Raw genomic sequence first — 20340 nt, 5'->3', positions numbered from 1 at the left:
CCCTTTTCCCAAAGGCACACCCCTAGTCTCAATACTAGCTTCAAAGAGAGGTATTCATCACCCCCAAACAGATAAGATTTTCTATTTAAATAACACCCAACTACTGATATTGCCACTGTAGTCCTACCATGTCTAGATTTTCACCGACACCCCCAAACCATCATAAAAGCTGCCTGCTTAACAGGTTTTGCTTTTTTAAGTGCAGCTGCAATAAAACGGGTTTTTATAACTCAGCGGTTCATCTCGCAATTAACACGGCTGTAACTTCATGACTACCTCAATATCGCCCTTATTTAGGGTATCTTCTCAATCCCACGGGGTACTAGCGTAGGCAATGAAGACGATGATTTAGCTGCCCTCTTCAAATAGTAGTGCCGCTGCCTTTAAACCATTCTCTCTCTTTTTTTAAAAAAGGCCACACCTCCTGTCCCCTACTCCACCCCTCCCTTCCGACATTTGGATTTTTTCCTGGGGAGAAAAATGTTTTAATACATTACAGCAAACCTGAAGGCAGAGGTTGACTTAAATTAATGATATAGCTTATATACAGCTGCAAACCTCAAAAGCCTTACAGTATCACGCTCTAAACACACACACACACCAGTTTCAATCAAACCACATCTCCCCTTTCCTCCCCAAAACATTTGGATGCTTCTAATACTTTCTTATTTTAAAGAAACTCCTTTATGTATAAAAAATTGGATTTCCATCAACTTCACCTCCTCATTCCAATAGTGCCACACATCTCAAATGTCGGTACTATACTGTAGGTATGCTGGGTAGAAAAGTGTCCCCACCACCACCCTGTGGTACGTATTTTAGACCACAAAAAAATCAAAATAGAAGTTAATACAAAATATAGAGGGCGAAATGCAAAGGGATAAAGGAAGGGACGGATTCAGCCTCAAATTTCTGTGCACTCACACACACACACAAAAACCAGCCCTTTATCCCCTGAAATATCCATTTAGATTTCATCATAGGTTCTAAAGGGGAAATCTTTTAGAGGCTTCAGATAAAATGTTGTGTGTGGTGTTAGGGGGGGGGAGGAAACCCCAGCACCCCCAGATACAGCCTCAATAGCCTAGAGATGGATACTAAGCGATTATCTGGGCCTTATAATTCCCCCCCCCCTCGCATTAAAAAAACCCCACCTGCTCCAGAACCATCTTGGCCCTTTGTATTTCCACACCTCACTCACGGCCCTCTCCAAATTTAAGATAAATCGCACCCCCCCACCCCACAAAAAACACCAGGTGTGTCGGGTAATGGAGGGTGGGGGGGTCACAACTGAACTCCACCTGAAGCCTCAAACCCCCAAAGGCCTGTTAGCGCCCGCTCGTCAATGGCACCCCCCCAAACCCGCAGGTTCCGCCGTCGTGTGAACAGCCAAGCCCGGGTTGCGGGGGGGGGGGTCCAAGGCAAGAGTCAGGAAGAGAGACTCTCTCCCCTTTGTAGGCTGCTCTACCCCGGGGGAGGGCAGACATTGGGAGCCCGACTGCCCTCCAGTGGGGCAAATACCCGCCAGGAGCCACAAGGGCAGCGCTTTGGGAAGGGCACGGCTGGTCATGGGGAGCGGGGAGAGAGGCCCGAGGGGCGGATGGACGCGGATTCAGCTGCGGGGAGAGCGGCCGAGGGGGATGAAGTAAGGGACAAGATGGCGGAGGCCTGAGCGCTCTACCGGCTCGAGCCGACCTATCCTCTTCCCTCGCACCAGCGCCGCCCTGCGAGCGCTCAAGCGGAGGGTTACCGGGGGCGAACCAGGCCGATACCCACCTCGTCTGATCGGGCTCGGTCCGCTCTATCCGGATACGAGCTTCCCGGGGGCGGAAGGGAAATCTAGGCGGAGGATGGAGGCGGATTACGCTGTCCCCCCCTCCCCCTTGCTTTGTAATTTGTCCAAGGCCCGATGTGGCAGCCTCGGCGTCTAAGCACCGACTAAACGGCCATCCGGGTCCCAGGCCCCGGCGGCGGCGGCGAAGCCACGCCCTCACACGCTGCACGGGAGGCGGGGCTAAGGGGGCAAAACCCCGAAGGAAGGGAGTTCGAAAACAGAGAAGCGGGCGGGCGGGGGTTCGAGGGAGTTCAGCGGGCAGGTGTTGCAAAGGGAGTCTGCAAATTCGGCGTAATCCGTGCAATAGCGGGGCGGCTCCTGATCTGTGGAATTGGCTCCTCTTTCCCTCACTCGTTGCAAAGCAGAAAGTGGTTGTATTTCTTTAAATAAGGGCGATTGGAGGTCTGAATTCCCGCAACGTGTTGCAAAAGCAAACCGACCATAATGGCAGTGATCCTGGGATGTAATCTTAAACGGTGCCTAGGAGCTGTTTGAATATATATGGGTGTGCAGTTTTAAGTACACATAAAATTTCTTTTTTTCACCAGGCCTTTGGTTCTTAATTATCTGTGGCCTCCTTGAGTGGGTGAGATGTTTTAATCCTGGTTGTTTTTTTTAAGGATATTTCTTATTTCTCCTTACTTTTCTTTAATGCAATCTAGAATGTATGTGTGTGCGTTTAAATAATAATAATAATAATAATAATAATAATAATAATAATAATAAAATAATTATTTATGCCCTGCCCATCTGACTGAGTTTCCCCAGCCACTCTAGGTGACTCCCAATCAAGTTTTAAAAACAATACAGCATTAAATATTAAAAACTTCCCTTCAGATGCCTTTTAAAGATAGGATAGCTGCTTATTTCCTTCACATCTGAAGGGAAGTTTTTAATATTTAAAATTTAATATTCCACAGGGCGGGTGTCACTACTGAAAAGGCCCTCTGTCTGGTTCCCTGTAACTTCACTTCTTGCAATGAGGGAACCACCAGAAGGCCCTCGGTGCTGGACCTCAGCGTCCAGGCAGAACGATGGGGGTGGAGACGCTCCTTCAGATATACTGGACCGAGGCCGTTTAGGGCTTTAAAGGTCAGCACCAACACTTTGAATTGTGCTCGGAAATGTATATTGTATGTTGCTTTGAGATACCTTGGTTTTTTAAAAAAGAAAGTGACCAATCAGTTTAACAAATAAAATACGTAAAAAGGCGAAAGATTTGCACGATCTGAGAAGCCAGGGTAAAATGCTCCAGGGTTTTCAAGAGCAGATTTGGGGATGGCACAGGGTGCACGGTGGGGTAGAAGAGGTGTGTGTGTGTTTAATCAAATTGTGCACTAGTCCCATTATTTATTAGAATCCTTCCAGAAATATGCCTGGGGCTGATGGGAGTTGGAGGGCACCCGGTTGGCAAAGGCTGGTGCACAGGATTGCAATTTTCAGCCTAGGGCTATACCCAAGGGTAAGAAAGCTGTTGGCTTTCACAAAGCTGCTGGATTGCAGTTCTTGGGGCTGATGGGAAATGAAGTCCAACAATGCCTGGAAAAGTGGCACAGGAACCTCAGTTGTGCTATGCCAGGCATAGGCAAACTCCGGCCCTCCAGATGTTTGGGACTACAATTCCCATCATCCCTGACCACCGGTCCTGTTAGCTAGGGATGATGGGAATTGTAGTCCCAAACATCTGGAGGGCCGGAATATGCCTATGCCTGTGCCATGCACACGGTGGGAATAAGCTTACTTCTGAGTAAACATGAAGGAGACTAAGGTAAAGGTAAAGGTACCCCTGCCCATACGGGCCAGTCTTGACAGACTCTGGGGTTGTGCGCCCATCTCACTCAAGAGGCCAGGGGCCAGCGCTGTCTGGAGACACTTCCGGGTCACGTGGCCAGCGTGACATCGCTGCTCTGGCGAGCCAGAGCCGCACACGGAAACGCCGTTTACATTCCCGCTGGTAAGCGGTCCCTATTTATCTACTTGCACCCGGAGGTGCTTTCGAACTGCTAGGTTGGCAGGCGCTGGGACCGAGCAGCGGGAGCGCACCCCGCCGCAGGGATTCGAACCACGACCTTTCGATCGGCAAGTCCTAGGCGCTGAGGCTTTAACCCACAGCGCCACCTGCGTCCCCTACTACACCATCGTTATTGGCATTACGATCAGCAGTTGTAACAGGAATTTAGTATATATATATATTTTAATGGAGAGAGTAAAAAGTAGAACAACAAATACGACCTTACAGGGAAAATACCTTCTCCCGCACCCCACCACTCAATGAGACAGAGTTCTGCCGTGGGAGGACTCAGAAATACTATTTCAAACGAACCCCTTATTCTAGGACATTTTTCCAAAAGAAAGGCTCTCCTGTTTCCAAAGAGCTCCAGTAACAGCTTGGAGGCCAGAGCCAACCATGTAGTTAAAGGTATTTTTTAAGGAAGATCTGCAATTATTTTTTTGGGTGGGGGTCCGGCTGGCTTCTCATCCTTCTCTTTGGCTTTTTCTTCATACATCAGAATTCTGCAGAAATAAGAAGGAAATATGAATTCACAAGAGATGCCCCTTCTTAAATCAGACAAGTAGCCATTTAAGAAAATAAAACGAGCTCTGTTGGACCAGATAATTCCCCTCCAACCCACCAGGTGTGTCGTGTAATGGAGGGGGGTGTCACAACTGAACACCTGAGGATAATAAGAGTCTGAGGCTGTTCTAGGATCGGGGGTTATTCCAGATGTCTTCTTCGGGGTCCACCTCAAGGCTGCTTTTCATATCTAATGTGGGATTCTGCATATAAAAGGACTGCTAAAGTGGTCAGGCCAGGCCCTTTAAGTTAACGGCTCAAGCTCACTGTTAAATTTTGGCTTTATTATGTTAACTTTGGGCCAAAGGGGGGGCCACAGAGAGACTCAACAGCTGAATTTTCCAATGTGGCAAGCAAAAACAACTGTGACACCTTAAAAGACAAACCAAATTTATTATAACACAAGCTTTCATGAACTTTGTCAGATGCCACAAACTTAAATCTTAGTTGACAGGTATTTAAAGGAGAGCATTGGATGGTGGAAGTTGAACCTTAATGAGATGCAAAAAATAAAATAAAAAATACAGTCAGTGATAATTAGAGCTTAAATGTATGTTGAAGAGACAGGCCTTTAAACCTTTTATAGCAGCAGGCTGCTGAGATGGTTGTGTTAACATCGGTAGTGGGGCAGAGTCATCACTTGTAAGTTAAATTGAGAGAAAGGTTGTTGTTTTTTTAAGCATGCTGCATGTCTTAATTAGATTACCAACACCAGGATAGCTGACTGTTTCTTGCAAATGGTTCTACAGGTGCATCTGATGAAGGGGGCTTGAGTCTATGAAAGCTTACACCAACTTATTAAGGGACCATAAGACTTTGTATAACTGAAGGAGCGTCTCCACCCCCATCATTCTGCCCGGACGCTGAGGTCCAGCGCCGAGGGCCTTCTGGTGGTTCCCTCATTGCGAGAAGCAAAGCTACAGGGAACCAGGCAGAGGGCCTTCTCGGTAGTGGCGCCCGCCCTGTGGAACGCCCTTCCAGCAGATGTCAAAGCGATAAACAACTACCTGACATTCAGAAGACATCTTAAGGCAGCCCTGTTCAGGGAAGTTTTTAACGTGTGATATTTTACTATATTTTTGCTTTCTATGGAACCCCCCAGAGTGGCTGGGGAGGCCCAGCCAGATGGGCGGGGTATAAATAATAAATTATTATTACTATTATTATTATTATGGGTTGTTTGAATAGCTGAAGTCGAGTTCACCAGGGAGCAGTGGCTGTGAAGGAGTTGGTAGTCTTGAATTAGGCTGGGGAGAGACACAGAGACTTGACTTGCTCTCTGTGCTGAATCCAAAGCTATACAGTGGTACCTTGAGTTAAGTACTTAATTCGTTCCGGAGGTCCGTTCTTAACCTGAAACTGTTCTTAACCTGAAGCACCACTTTAGCTAATGGGGCCTCCAGCTGCCGCCGCGCCACCAGAGCACAATTTCTTTTCTCATTCTGCAGCAAAGTTCTTAACCTGAAGCACTATTTCTGGGTTAGCGGAGTATGTAACCTGAAACGTCTGTAACCCGAGGTACCACTGTATAGCTCAGGGCCTCTCCTAGAAACCTAATGGGGGAAGCAGGATCTATTGGAGAGTTAACATTGTGAGCCCTTCCACTTTATGCTCGGTGTCCAACAGTGAAAGTAGAACATAGTCGCCATGTTTATTACATGCCATAATAAAAACCATATACAGTGGTACCTCGCGATGCAAACGGGATCCGTTCCAGAGCCCTGCTCGCATCCCGAACGGAACATAAGACGCGACTGCGCGTCTCTGTGTGTGCGGGTCGTGTTTCGCTGCTGCTGCACATGCGCGTGACGTCATTTTGACTGCGCATGTGCGAGCGGTGAAACCCGGAAGTAACGCGCTTCATTACTTCCGGGTCGCCGCAGAGCTCAACCTGAAAGCACTCAACCTGAAGCGTATTTATCCAGAGGTATGACTGTATCGCTAAGACACCACAGCCTTCCATGTAATACCTTAAGGATCGCCGCTCTCCATATTAAACTTCCTGGACCCTGAGATCATCTTCTGAGGCCCTTCTTCGTGTGCCGCCTCCTCGAGAGGCCCGGAGGGTGGCAACACGAGAACGGGGCCTTTTCTGCAGTGGCTCCCCATCTGTGGAATGCTCTCCCCAGGGAGGTTCGTCGGCACTTTCATTATAAATCTTTAGGCGCCAGGCAAAAATGTTCCTCTTCAACCTTTGCCTGACTGACTGACATGTTGGGCGATTATTGGGTTGTTCTTGGTTTTGTTTTTATTATGTAGCTTGTGTTTTTATATTGTGATTTTTATGTGGCGAACTGCCCTGAGACCTCTAGGTATAGGACGGAATACAAATTTAATTTAATAATGATGATGACGATGGTGTAAGGTGTAAGGATTTTGCGTGGGCAAAAATCTGATATCTTTGAGACCGGACTGTGCGTTAATGGTACTTACATTTTAAGGATAGCTGATCGCTTGCCCAGCATCATACGGACAAAGTCCCGGTAGGAGATGGTTTCGCTCATACCTCCAGTCACCTCAGTGATCATCTTCTTTAGCTCCAGGTGTGTCTTGGCTGCACCCAGTTTTTCTAGCATGCGCTTCAAGGCCATGATATCTTGGGGGAAGGGAGACAGCAAACCTGTATAACTAAAGCGGACTGCCGTAGAGTGCGCTAAAATAATAATATAATAATAATTTATTATTTATACCCCGCCCATCTGGCTGGGTTTCCCTAGCCACTCTGGGCGGCTTCCAACAAAAGATTAAAAATACATTAAAACTTTTATGTACTGAGTTGAATAGGATCCAAAATGCAGCAGCCTGATTGGTCCTAGAACAATAGGATTCAGAATGCAGCAGTCTGATTGGTCCTAGAACAATAGGTTCCAGAATGCAGCCGTCTGATTGGTCCACAGGAGCCACCCAATCCATCTCCAGGTGGAAGTGAATCCGCGACCTGATTGGCCTACAGGAGAATCCCGGAATTAGCCAATCACGTGGGGCCCATTGTGTAAATAATGTATATAAAGCAGACATTCCGGGGGAATTTCCATTCCTCCTCACCACTATGAGCTGAATAAAGAGCATGAAATCCACTCTCGACTCCGAGTATATTTCAAAAACATTAGAAATGCTGTAGATAAATAAAATTAATGAACTAGGGAGCAGGAATGTCGATGGTGCGGAAATTTGTGCATACGCAACTATGAAGCCATGCTATGAACACAATTCACCCACCTATATCTCCTTGTGCATTGAGATCAAAGTCCATGTATTTCTCTGAGTGGGGGAAAGAAAAAAACAAAAGAAACAAGTTAACGTAAGTGCGCAATAGCCGCCTTGCTAAATTAGATGCAAAGTCTGTCCAGTCCGAAATACCTGTCTCCAACTATGGCCAGCTACGTAACCCTATTAAGGTCACAAATTAAGGTCACAAATAGGGTGCAATGAAAGGACTCGGTCTTCACCTCCGGTTTCTAGCATCTAGTACTTGAAGGTATACTGTGACTAAATATGGAGGTTTTCGTCTTAGCTCTCCAAAAGCTGTTACTAGATATATGCTCAATGGGCTTGCCTCATTCTTTTCTTTCTCTTTAAAAAGATAAATTTTATTTCATACAATCGATACACAATTTACATATTAAAAATGTATTTTAAAAAATCTATAAACAATTGATTTTACAACTTTTATAAAACTAAACCATTTTACTATTAGAGAACCAAAAAAAATATTAATAGGTATAAATGTAAGCAGGACTTAGTAAAGTTGCAAGTTGTTTTAAACTTGCTTTTCAATATTGTGTTTTAATGTTGGAACCTGCCCTCGGACCTTAGCGTGAAGGACAGGTGGTATAATAATAATAATAATAAATAATAATAAAAATAAATAATAATAGCAATTAATGAAGGGTGCAGATACTTTGTCTAGTGTCAGACTTTTTCTTCTTTTTGTTTAGAGCTTTCTCCTTTTTAAAAAATGTGTTGATTTCATGCCTTCATACATATACCGTATTTTTTGTTCTATAAAACTCACTTTTTCCCTCCTAAAAAGTAAGGGGAAATGTGTGTGCGTCTTATGGAGCGAATGCAGGCTGTGCAGCTATCCCAGAAGCCAGAACAGCAAGAGGGATTGCTGCTTTCGCTGCGCAGCGATCCCTCTTGCTGTTCTGGCTTCTGAGATTCAGAATATTTTTTTTCTTGTTTTCCTCCTCCAAAAACTAGGTGCGTCTTGTGGTCTGGTGCGTCTTATAGAGCGAAAAATACGGTAATTAATTACCTGCCCAGAAATCCCCAAAGCTTGTAATACGCAGGAATGAATTACCAGCTTCCACTTCCCTAAGCCTCTCTCCTTCCTTGCATTGCTGCTACTTTAACAATGTTCAACTGTTCCCTTACCATCCTTATCACATCTAATTTATTAGGCTTCTGATCTTAACCCTCCATGCCCCTGCATAGTCATTGCTGGATGCTGTTGTTTATCAACTATATTGTGATGGTTTGCTTTAAATCTCTGATTATTCTGTTATATGTATATAGTCATATCTCGGGTTACAGACACTCGGGTTACAGGACCTGCCGAAACCCGGAAGTACCGGAACGGGTTAGTTCCAAGTTTCAGGGGTCGTGCATGTGCAGAAGCGCTAAATGGATGGAATGGAACACAGTGCTCTAGCCAGAACGGTCAGCTCTGAATTGGTTCTGTTCAGTGATTTCGCTCAGTGTTTCAGCTCAGTGATTCAGCTCAGCTCAGAGGGTGGCTGCATCTGGCTGTGCTCTGATGTCCATCAATCCCACCTTCGTCGCCAGAGTTAAGTTGTGGGTGAACATATCAGACGACACAGTGATTCTTCAAACAGCTCTTGTTTATTCACAGGCCAGAACAGAACTGAACTGAACTGAAGGGTTCAGCCAGCCTGCTTATATAGAGCTCCACTACAACGCAACAGTAACCATTTTCTGTAACTATCCAATCACTGAACGTCACTTTCAATCCCTTATTTGCATATGTGGACCTGGGTGAAAACTATCTACAGTATCCCCCTGCTGGCCCAGGGTGAAAACCTCAGTACATAACACCAGGGAACTCTGGGAATTGTATCTCTGTGTGGAATTGGGGTGGTGGTGGTTCCCAAACAACTCTTGGCATCTTTAGCAAACTACCATTCCCAGAGTTCTTTGGGGCAAGCCATGACAGTTTAAAGCGGCGTGACATTGCTTTACATGTATGGTGCAGATGGAATCTGTTGTAAACAAAAAATGCCCTTTTCCCTTATGGGGTATCCAAGAGCCCATATGGAGTCCTTACATAGGTTCCCTATTGGTAGGAGAAGACAACAGAGGCCAACCAGAGAATATTGAGAAGCAAAGCAGCTAGTAAGCTTGATCTTTATTGATCTGTTGCAACAGGGTGCTCCCATCACCTGCAGGAGAGGAGGAGGAAAATTCCTATCACTAAACCACATACAGTGGAACCTCGGTTTTCGAACGTAATCTGTTCCAGAAGACCGTTTGACCTCCGAAATGTTCGAAAATCGAAGGGCGGTCGCCAATTTCAGTGGGGGGAAAAGAGGAACGCGCTTCGGAAGCCGTTTGAGTTCTGAAAAACATTCAAAAACCGGAATACCTCTGGGTTTTTGCATTCGAGAGCCGAAACACTCAGCAACGGAGCCGTTCAAGAACCGAGGTTTGACTGAAATGGAAGAAGGAAGTCTAAAATGGACCAGCCCCTACTGCCTCCAGGGAAGGAAAGCTCAACACTGCCTTATATGATTGAGACATTAATTTCTCCTCTGGCTACAGTGATGTAGCTCCTACCAAAGTTCAGCCCTCCTGCCCTGTCCAAAACACCCCCAAATGACTCCTCTAGAGTGCTAGGTGATGGGGCTTGGGCATGGGTAGGCAAACTAAGGCCCGGGGCCCAGATTCGGCCCAATTGCTTTCTAAATCCAGCCAGTGGATGGTCCGGGAATCAGCATGTTTTTACATGAGTAGAATGCGCCCTTTTATTTAAAATGCATCTCTGGGTTATTTGTGGGGCATAGGAATTCGTTCATCCCCCCCCCCCAATATAGTCTGCCCCCCCAAGGTCTGAGGGACAGTGGACCGGCCACCTGCTGAAAAAGTTTGCTGACCCTTGGGCTTGGGAATCAGCAAACAGGTCTGGGGTCTGCATTCTTTTTTTATTTTCTTTTAAAATATATTTCTTAGTTTGGGCAGCTGGCTGGTTACGAAACAAACAAGCAAAACCAGTTTGCCACCCAGATTTTGCATCATTATAAAATATTTTCTTTTGTTTACAAAAGTATGTGTGTCGTCTCTTTCTTCAGGTTGTGTTTTCTATGTATCAGTTACATTTGTTGTGAGACGTTGGGTGTTATATGCAGGAGGGGAAAAAAAGAAACCAAATGGGCATTGTGCAGTTTTGCATTTTGGAAAAAAAAGGGGGGGGGGCGGGACTTGCTTAAATCATTCTGCCACCATGACTAGATGACCCCAGAGTTAAATGGGAGTTCGTTTATGTTGCCCTGATGCTGAATGTATTTACAGTGGTAACTAGGGTTAAGAACTTAATTCGTTCTGGAGGTCCGTTCTTAACCTGAAACTGTTCCTAACGTGAGGTACCACTTTAGCTAATGGGGCCTCCCGCTGCCGCTGCGCTATTTCCGTTCTCATTCTGAAGCAAAATTCTTAACCCAAAGTACTATTTTTGGGTTAGCAGAGTCTGTAACCTGAAGCGTATGTAACCTGAGGTACCACTGTACTTTGGAATAAGCACCATGTTGTCATAGAAAGGAATATTGGTTGGGGACATGTTCAGAATAGGCCCATTAATATTTGCAGACCTAAATTAGTCATGTCTATTATCATAAAATTGTAGCGTTGCAGGGCACCCCGATGGTCATTTGGTCCAACCCCTTGCCATGCAGGGGGGTCTCCTCGGTGCAGGGCTAGAATTAGATGCAGCTCAAAAGTATTTTTTCGTTATCCATTTCTGCAACAACATGGGGCTTATTCCCCCCCCCATCCCACACCCCCTCCCGCAACCTCAAGTCCTCCATGGATGGCACTCACTCTTAAATATTGCTAATTTGTCAGGTAGGTCTTCGTCAGTGCTGTATTTGGGGTCATCCATAAATTCCTGTAGAAAGGCAGGGGGGGAAATATTGATTAGGGTATGAACAGATCTAGGAAGGTCCAGTCAAAAAGGTAAAAAAAGGACGCCTGGATGGTTAAGCCCAGCCAAAGGCGACTATGGGGTTGTGGCGCTCATCTTGCTTTTCTGGCTGAGGGAGCCGGTGTTTGTCCACTGACAGCATTCTGGGTCATGTGGCTAGCATGACTAATCCGCTTCTGGCGCAATGGAACACTGACGGAAACCAGAAACGCCGTTTACTTTCCCGCTGGAGTGGTACCTATTTATCTACTTGCACTGGCGTGCTTTCGAACTGCTAGGTTGGCAGGAGCTGGGACAGAGCAACGGGAGCTCACTCCGTTGTGGGGAATCGAACCGCCGACCTTCCGATCAACAAGCCCAAGAGGCCCAGTAGTTTAGACCACAGCGCCACCCGCTCCCAGTGCCACCTAGTGACTGAAGTAGGTAAGATCACGATGCACAACAGCTGCCAGGAAAAAAGGGAGTTACCTCCTCAAGAGAGCAGGAAACATCAAGCCAGCTGAAGGGTGGGCGATGAAGCTTAGAGAGTCGCTGCCAGTCAGTGCAGACCACCCTTTGTCAACCCCGGGTCCCCAGATGTTGTTGGCAATGTTAGAAATTCCCCAGGCGTGTTTTTGCAACTGACTTGGGTCCAGTTTGCGACCGTGCGGAAATTTCTGGATGCCAGGTTTGCAACTGACACCTCCACCTGGAAGACTGACTTATTTAAGACTTTACCACAGTGTAAGAGCTCTGCTTCCTTCTGGATTTAGTTTTGCACACCAGGCATGCATGCTGTGAAGCTAATCTGTCCGTCAGCCTCGCTCCTCCCCTCATGTTTCAGATGCCTGCTTATTTCAGATAATTTAACAGGAAACCTGCCTACTGTCAAGTCAGAGCGTTTGTCCACCTAGCTTAGCATTCTTGCACTGACTGGCAGCTGTCTAGGGCATCAGATGGGGATCTTTCTCAGTCTCACCTGATACACCAGGGCTGGAACCACACACCTTCCCCATGCAAAGCATGTATTCTGCCACTCAGCTTTCCCTTCCCCTCAACTTTAACGACTCCCTGTATGCCTTGCTTACTTGCTCATTCATCCTTTTAACTTATTTGAGAGGGAACCAAAACCTTTTTTTTAAAAGCAGCTGTAAAACTGCTCTGGCTACTGGACTCTCTGCGGGTCCACATGCAAATTATGGTGATGTCACATGTGCTAGCCAGTCAGTGCTATCCACAGTCGCCTTCTTCTACAAAGCTGTGGAACCATTTGTCAAAGAGCTTGACTCTGGGGTGGGGAATCTCAGGCCTGGACCCTGAATGCAACCTTCCAAGCCTCTTCATCTGGGCTCCAGTATTCTCCCCACACCACACCCCCTCTCCTAGTCCAAGCCCATTTGCTGTCTCTGCCTTGCACCCTCATTGTGGGGTTTTTGTGTGTGGTTTGGCTGGAATGCATCCTTGGAATCTGATAATGTCTTGTCTGTTTGCCTGGATGGGAGAAATTGTATAAAGGTAACAATGACATTGGTTGCTCCACCATAGCTGTCAACTTACAGATTTGAAAATAAGGGACCAGCAGCCTCAAAAATAAGGGATCAGCAGCCAGAATAAGGGATTTTCCAAGCACAGGTGTGTTCAACTTCTGAGTGCCTCCGAGCCAAAGGCAGAAAGCCCAGCCAGCAGCCAAACAAAGCCTCAAGCCTCAAGGAAAACCACCATCACCTCTCCGCTGGGAAGCGCTGAGCAAAGGCGTGTCCCCAGGCAATGCAGCTGATTTGATCAGCACAAGGCATACAAGCTCCACCCCCCAGTCGTTCTTAGACTCCTTATTGGGTGAACAACGCAGCCAAGCAACACAGTTGGAGCAGACACAAGAATTACCCACCCGAGAAGAATAGCAGACGAAAGTGATGGACTATATGGAATTGGCTGAGATGACTGGCAAAATCAGGGACCAAGGAGAAGAGTCGGTGGAAGAAGATTGGAAAAAATTTAAAGCGTATCTTCAAAAATATTGTAAAATTAAGGAATGTTAGAAAGATGTTGGAAAAAGAAAATTAGGTGGTTTTGGTAGAAATAATATAAAGGACTAAGTAAAAAAATGAGTTGATGAACTTGATGAAAGAGAGGACGTTAAATTATATTATTATAAATTAAATTGCTTAAATGAAAATAAGGTTGGAAGGATTTGCTGAAATAACTAGAATACAAAATTGGGAGGTGAGGGGAGGTCAAGGAAATAAGTAAAGGAAGAAAGTTATGTAAAGGTTTAATCAGTTCTTTTTATTTTTTAAGTGAATGTATTTTTCATTTTTACTTTTATTTTTATTTTATTTCCCTTTTTCTGTTGTTGTTGTATTCTTCTTTTGTATTTTGTCTTGTTCTTTTTTCTTTTTTTAAAAAAGCAACACAGTTGGAGCCTCCCTCCTCCCTGGCCAGCAGGGAGGGAGGGAGAGGAGCTGTTTCCTTTGAAACCCGGGAAATTTAAGGGACATCATCAATAAGGGACAGCAGCGGGACACAGCGCTGGGATAAGGGACTGTCCCGCCAAATAAGGGACACTTGACAGCTATGTGCTCCACCCACCTTTGCCTCTGGCCCTACCCACCACTTGCATCTGGCCCTGCAGAAGTTTGTTCAGAAGGGAATGTGGCCCCTGGCCTTAAACACCCCCCACCCCTGCCGGAGAAGATAAGGTATGTGAAGGGCTGTGTGCAGCGAAACAGCTTCCAGACTGGCTCGAGCCTCCTCACCCGCAGTGCTAAGAAACCGCCTTACCTTGTTGAGGGAGTCCAGGAATTCCTCCTGCTGGGCTTTTAACATTGCAAACGCTTTTCCTCCTAGGAGGCAGAGAAGAGGGTTAATGGTTGCCATTAATGTCCTGGTTTTCAGGTGTAAAAATGGTGTTTGTGTGATTTTGTTGAATCAGCAAAATGTCGGGGAAAACCCGGATGTATGGCAATGCGATGGAAAAAAAGCAGCGGAAAAGCTAAAAATCACTATTTTGGGGGGAGTCCCCCGCTCAAAAAAGCTCAATAATTTTGGTGGTTTCTTTAAGAATGTTGGTGCTGACCTTTAAAGCCCTAAACGGCCTCGGCCCAGTATACCTGAAGGAGCGTCTCCACTCCCATCATTCAGCCCGGACACTGAGGTCCAGCGCTGAGGGCCTTCTGGTGGTTCCCTCACTGCGATAAGTGAAGTTGCAGGGAACCAGGCAGAGGGCCTTCTCGGTAGTGGCACCCGCCCTGTGGAACGCCCTCCCACCAGATGTCAAAGAGAAAAACAATTACCAGACTTTTAGAAGACATCTGAAGGCAGCCCTGTTTAGGGAAGCTTTTAATGTTTAATAGGTTATTGTATTTTAATATTCTGGTGGAAGCCGCCCAGAGTGGCTGGGGAAACCCAGCCAGATGGGCGGGGTATAAATAATAAATAATAAATTATTATTATATTATATTAAGAAAGTTCAACCATTTTGTGGTCTTCCTAAAAAAAACCTCAACAACCCTGCCAGTGTCAGGAATTTTACTTTTTGAAATATGCCAACCCTAGTTAATAGGGCGAGTGGAGTAAGAGTTGTTCGGCAGTGGAATAGACTTCCACAAGAAGTGGTGGACTCTCCTTCCTTGGAGGTATTTAAGCAGAGGTTGGAGGCCCATCTGTCATGGATGCTTTAGCTGAGATTCCTGCATTGTAGGGGGTTGGTCTAGATGACCCCTGGGTCCCTTCCAACTCTTAAGATTCTATGATCTCCCTGACTTTGCCTGCCCTAATATTTTTTTTTAATCAAATGTCCATCCCACCCTTCCTCCCAAAGGGGTCCAGGGAGGTGAACACTTTTGTGGTAAGAAATAAAATATAATTAACTATAGAAACATACAGTGGTACCTCGGGTTAAGTACTTAATTTATTCTGGAGGTCTGTTCTTAACCTGAAACTGTTCTTAACCTGAGGTACCACTTTAGCTAATGGGGCCTCCTGCTGCCGCCGCACTGCTGAAGCACAATTTCTGTTCTCATCCTGAATCAAAGTTCTTAACCTGAGGTGCTATTTCTGGGTTAGTGGAGTCTGTAACCTGAGGCGTATGTAACCTGAAGCGTATGTAACCTGAAGCGTATGTAACCCGAGGTACCACTGTATTGGGGTTGGTTGGGGGTGGCAGTGCGGAGCATATCTGTGGGTCCCTTCCAGGCCTGCGATTCTGTACCTAGTGAGGTTTGGAATCATTAATATTTTTACTATTACTACTACTACTACTACTACTACTACTACTATTAATATTTTTTATTATTATCACTAGAAGAAGCTGCTGAACCAGTCAGAAGACACTCTGTATGATAATGGCCTCACTGCCATTTCCATGTCTAAAGATGTTGCTCTGTTGCCATAGAGACAAATAGGGGTGTGTCTTTTCCTATCTCCCCTTGACTGGATGCTACATTATCCTAGGATGGAGGACAATAGACTGGAAGAGACACTGTGTGTGTGACTGATGCTGATGCTGGAAGCTGGAGACACAGAGGCTTGTCTTGCTCTGTGCTGGACCCAAAGGCTTGGTGGTGGTGGGTCTCTCTGGGAACCTAATGGGGAAGCAGGAACTGTCTTGCCATGAGACTTTCTATCCTATGCTGAGGTTGTAAATGAAACCATAAATCCAGAAGACACTGCGCTCTCCGTTGACCTTCATTCCAAGGAAATTGAACACAGGGTAAGCACAGCCACTTCTGGAGTCTCTCGCCGCTTGGAGATTGGGGTACATGCCACAATATTTAAAACATGTGAAAACTGTTAGGTAAAGGTAAAGGGATCCCTGACCATTAGGTCCAGTCATGACCGACTCTGGGGTTGTAGTGGTCATCTCACTTTATTGGCTGAGGGAGCCGGCGTACAGTTTCCGGGTCATGTGGCCAGCAGGACTAAGCCGCTTCTGGCAAACCAGAGCAGCGCATGGAAACACCGTTTACCTTCCCGCCAGAGCGGTACCTATTTATCTAGTTGCACTTTGATGTGCTTTCAAACTCCTAGGTTGGCAGAAGCAGGGACCGAGCAATGGGAGCTCACCCCGTCGCGGGGATTCGAACCGCCGACCTTCTGATCGGCAAGTCCTAGGCTCTGTGGTTTAACCCACAGTGCCACCCGTGTCCCATGAAATCTGTTAAGTAGATCTAAAAGCAATAAAGCTTCTGAAGCAAATTTAAGAGCAGATGGAACAAAATCAGGTATCTAGATACATCTTCTGAAACAGAAAAGTTTCCAGTGGACATCTCGAAGAGAACAGTGATGGCGCTGGCCTAATCTCGCTATGGCCGTTGAATGTCTCTGGAGTCTCCCAGTTTCTGCCATTTCCTCTTTCCGACACAATTTCCTGACTTGCACGTGTGCTGGTGGTTATGTGTTTCAGTTTCTGTAGACTGCTTTGCTTTTGGTTCGCAGTGTCGTTTGGCTAACCAAAGAGGAACCTAGCCCAAATTTCCTGACTCAGTTTTTTTGTTCTCTGCCTTCCTCCAGTTGCAAAGGGGAAATGGAATAGGTAAACAGCAGCAGCAGCAGCAGCAGCAGCTACCAAATTGAGGCATCGCAGCTGTGGTGGGGAAAGTGAGGGGGGACATTTACAAAGCTGGGGGATGGGAGCACCGGTTTAGGGTACACTCTAAGGTAGGGGTAGCTCATGTGAGGACTCCAAATCCCATCTCACCCAATCACCGGATATGCTGAAAAAAATGCTTCGGGATGGGAGAGAGAGAAAGGGGAGAAATTACACTAAATGGAACTTCCCTCCCACAGTTTTTTCTTTAGTCACACCTACTCCAGACATTTAAAGCATACAGTGGTACCTCGGGTTAAGTACTTAATTCGTTTTGGAGGTCCATATTTAACCTGAAACTGTTTTTAACCTGAAGCACCACTTTAGCTAACGGGGCCTCCTGCTGCTGCCACGCCACCGGAGCACGATTTCTGTTCTCATCCTGAAGCAAAGTTCTTAACCTGAAGCACTATTTCTGGGTTAGCGAAGTCTGTAACCTGAAGTGTATGCAACCCGAGGTACCACTGTAGGTTTTTATGCAGAGGTTGTCATGGGTGATGCAGCAGAGATGAGAAAGTGTTTGGATTTGATACCCCACTTTATTCACTACCTAATAATAATATTATTATTATTATTATTATTATTATTATTATTAATAATAATTTATTATTTGTACCCCGCCCATCTGGCTGGGTTTCCCCAGCCACCCTAAGGAGTCTTAAAGCGGCTAACAACCTCCTTTCCCTTCCTCCCCCACAACAAACACTCTGTGAGGTGAGTGAAGCTGTGAGACTTCAGAGAAGTGTGACTAGCCCAAGGCAGCTGCATGTGGAGGAGCGGGGAATCGAACCCGGTTCACCAGATTACGAGTCCACCGCTCTTAACCACTACACCACACTGGCTCCCTCACAACCCACTACCTTCTGATTAGAAAAGGGAAGCTGTGGATGAGCAGAGGTGTGTGCAGTTCGGGCAGCCCTTGCGCATGCGCAGATGACAACACATTCACAAGTGACAGCTTCAGTGCGTTGGAGTTCTGAGTATGGAAACATGAGGCAATGGGGACCGGGGGAAAACTTCCCCTATGCACAGCAATGTAAGTATCAGGGAGGGGGAGAATTCAGATCAGGAAAATGGCATGTTGGCAAGGTTTAAGTCAACCCCCACCCCCAGTTGCTAGGACCAGATTTAGGTTTCCACCTCAACTGCATTTGCCCTTGAAAAATTAAATACTGGAGATTTGATTGTGACCATCTTGTCTAGTGCCAAGGAAAAAGAAAGTGTGAACAAATGTTAAAAATACTCCTTGACTGTCTTTCAGGGAGTGAATCCAGATTAAAACCAGTGGAAGATTTAAGGAGCCAATTCACAAACCTGTTACAGTATCATCAATTACATGATATGTTTAAACTAGATAAGAAAAATAGGTTTCCGGACCAAATCCGAAAGAGATTTATTACAGAATAAGGATAAACTATGTTGTCTAAAATGTATAAATTGTAAACACAGGACGAGCTGGTAAAAGCTTCAATGATCCACTGGGCAATGGACATAGGGCATAATATAGATCTAAACCTTTGGAAGAATGATTTGAAATTTACTGCATGCTACACACTGGAAGAAAATTACACGAAAATGATTCATAGATGGTATTTAACCCTGAGCAGACTGGCTAAGAAATATAAAATAGAATCAGATTTGTGTTGGAAATGTAAAGAAATGGAGGTGACTTTTTTTCCCATATGTCGTGGGCGGGTAAAAAGGTTAAAGGAAATGATTTATAATGAGGCAAAAAAAAAAAATGTTTAAAACAACTTTCCCCAAAAGAGGCATTTTTGCTAGGAATCGTTCAGACAGAGGCTCCCAGGTCCCAGGAAAACCTATTTTTGTATGCAACAGCGGCGGCCCAAGTTTTATTAACCCAAAAGATATTTATATTCCTCCAAGGATGTACCCAGTTCTCTCTCTCGTCTCCCAGTTTTATTTTCACCACAGCTCTGTGAGGACGCAGGTGGTATTAGTCTGTCTCCTGTAGTTTTCCAGCGTGATGGGGTAGGCCGGACTTTGCCAACCTAGTGCCCTCATGATGTTTTGGACCACAACTCACCTCAGCCAGCTTAGCCAACGGTCAGGGGACGATAGGAGTCGTAGTACAAAGTCTGGAGGGCACCAGGTTGACGAAGGCTGTGTGCACACCATGCGCCTAAAGCACATTCCCACCCCCTCCAAAGGATCCTGGGAACTGTAGCTCTGTGAAGGGTCAACTATAGTTCCCAGGATTCTTTGGGAGGGGTGGGAAAGTGCTTTAAAGGGATGATGCAACTGAAGGTTTGGCAACCCAGCCACGATCTCCTTTGCAGGCTGCTACCCCGCTCCTTCTCACCGACGTATTTCCAGATTCCCTCTTGCCCTGCCTTGGGTGCCTCTGCTGGTTATATGCTCCTCTCGCTAACATTTCCTGCATCCAAACCTCTCTCTCTCCATAATAGTCTTCACCTTTGGATACACCACAAGCCTCCCATCTTCCTGCACCCTGGACAGTTACGATCTCTTTCCTGGACTAAGATGGTTTCCTCAGCAGCCGATACCTTGTGGGTCCATGGGTCTCCTCTTTGCCTTTTCCTCGGAGGGTTCCCCTCGACTTCTTCTCTGCTGAACTGATGTCTCGCCTCCTCAGCTGCTCCCTCCTGCTCCTTCTCTGTGTGCATATAGATATTTCAGTCTGTAATATATATGTGGAGGCGACTTCCTCTTTTGCTCTGAGAAACCACACAGCTCATTGACACTCGCACAGACCATGTGGAGAAGGAGAGAGGAAAGGTTTTCTGAGAGGGCTTGCGCTGCAAAGTGGGAGGCCTGAGAGAGAGAGCGAGAGGAAGTTGCAAGCTGCCCTTCAGCAAAAGGAAGCTGGGGGCTGAAACACAGTCTGGGCGGGGGTTGGTCCTCGGGCGCCGTGTTGGCGACCTTTGCCGCCGTAGGTCTTCGGCTGCTTGCCGTTTTGAGTTGCACGCCTGACAGTTCGCACCTTTTGTGTCGCACTGGTGCGGCTAGAGGTTGTCAGCGTGGTTCCCATGGGTGCAGTGGCACCCTCTGCCCCCCCATCCGCTTCCTTGGCCACAAAGTGGTGCCGCCTTTTCCTCCCTTGAAAAGGACACACAGCTGGCAGGTTATGTTGGAAGAGCAATGCCCTTTCCCACGCCTTCTTTCAGCTCTGTGTGCTTTTTATGTGTGGCTAAGGTTTGTTCTACTGGGTGTTGTAAACAAAAATT

General features: G+C 46.2%; 3 protein-coding genes across 3 annotated transcripts in view; all 3 read right to left on the bottom strand.

Moving 5' to 3' along the window:
* The window catches only part of PRRC2A (proline rich coiled-coil 2A), a 41180-nt gene extending 39202 nt beyond the window's left edge, over positions 1-1978 (bottom strand). Inside the window, exon 1 of the mRNA XM_083722183.1 lies at positions 1777-1978. The gene's annotated coding sequence lies outside the window, so the exon portion shown is untranslated. The remainder of the gene's footprint in view (positions 1-1776) is intronic.
* Positions 1-20340, bottom strand: part of LOC310837988 (E3 ubiquitin-protein ligase TRIM11-like) — a 1016249-nt gene that overhangs the window by 326203 nt on the left and 669706 nt on the right. The window lies entirely within an intron of this gene.
* AIF1 (allograft inflammatory factor 1) lies at positions 4010-19867 on the bottom strand. Its single transcript, XM_083725450.1, has 6 exons — positions 19660-19867; positions 14326-14387; positions 11463-11529; positions 7629-7670; positions 6843-7005; positions 4010-4348 (listed from the first exon to the last, which is right to left on the bottom strand). Exons 1-6 carry the CDS (start codon positions 19670-19672, stop codon positions 4261-4263), a joined length of 435 nt encoding a protein of 144 aa, XP_083581576.1. The 5' UTR covers positions 19673-19867; the 3' UTR covers positions 4010-4260.

This window comes from Podarcis gaigeae (genome assembly GCF_964106915.1).
Source record: "Podarcis gaigeae genome assembly, chromosome: 2".
NCBI lineage: Eukaryota > Metazoa > Chordata > Lepidosauria > Squamata > Lacertidae > Podarcis > Podarcis gaigeae.
The sequence above is the reverse complement of the archived record's forward strand: the minus strand, read 5'-3'. Positions and strand labels throughout refer to the sequence as shown.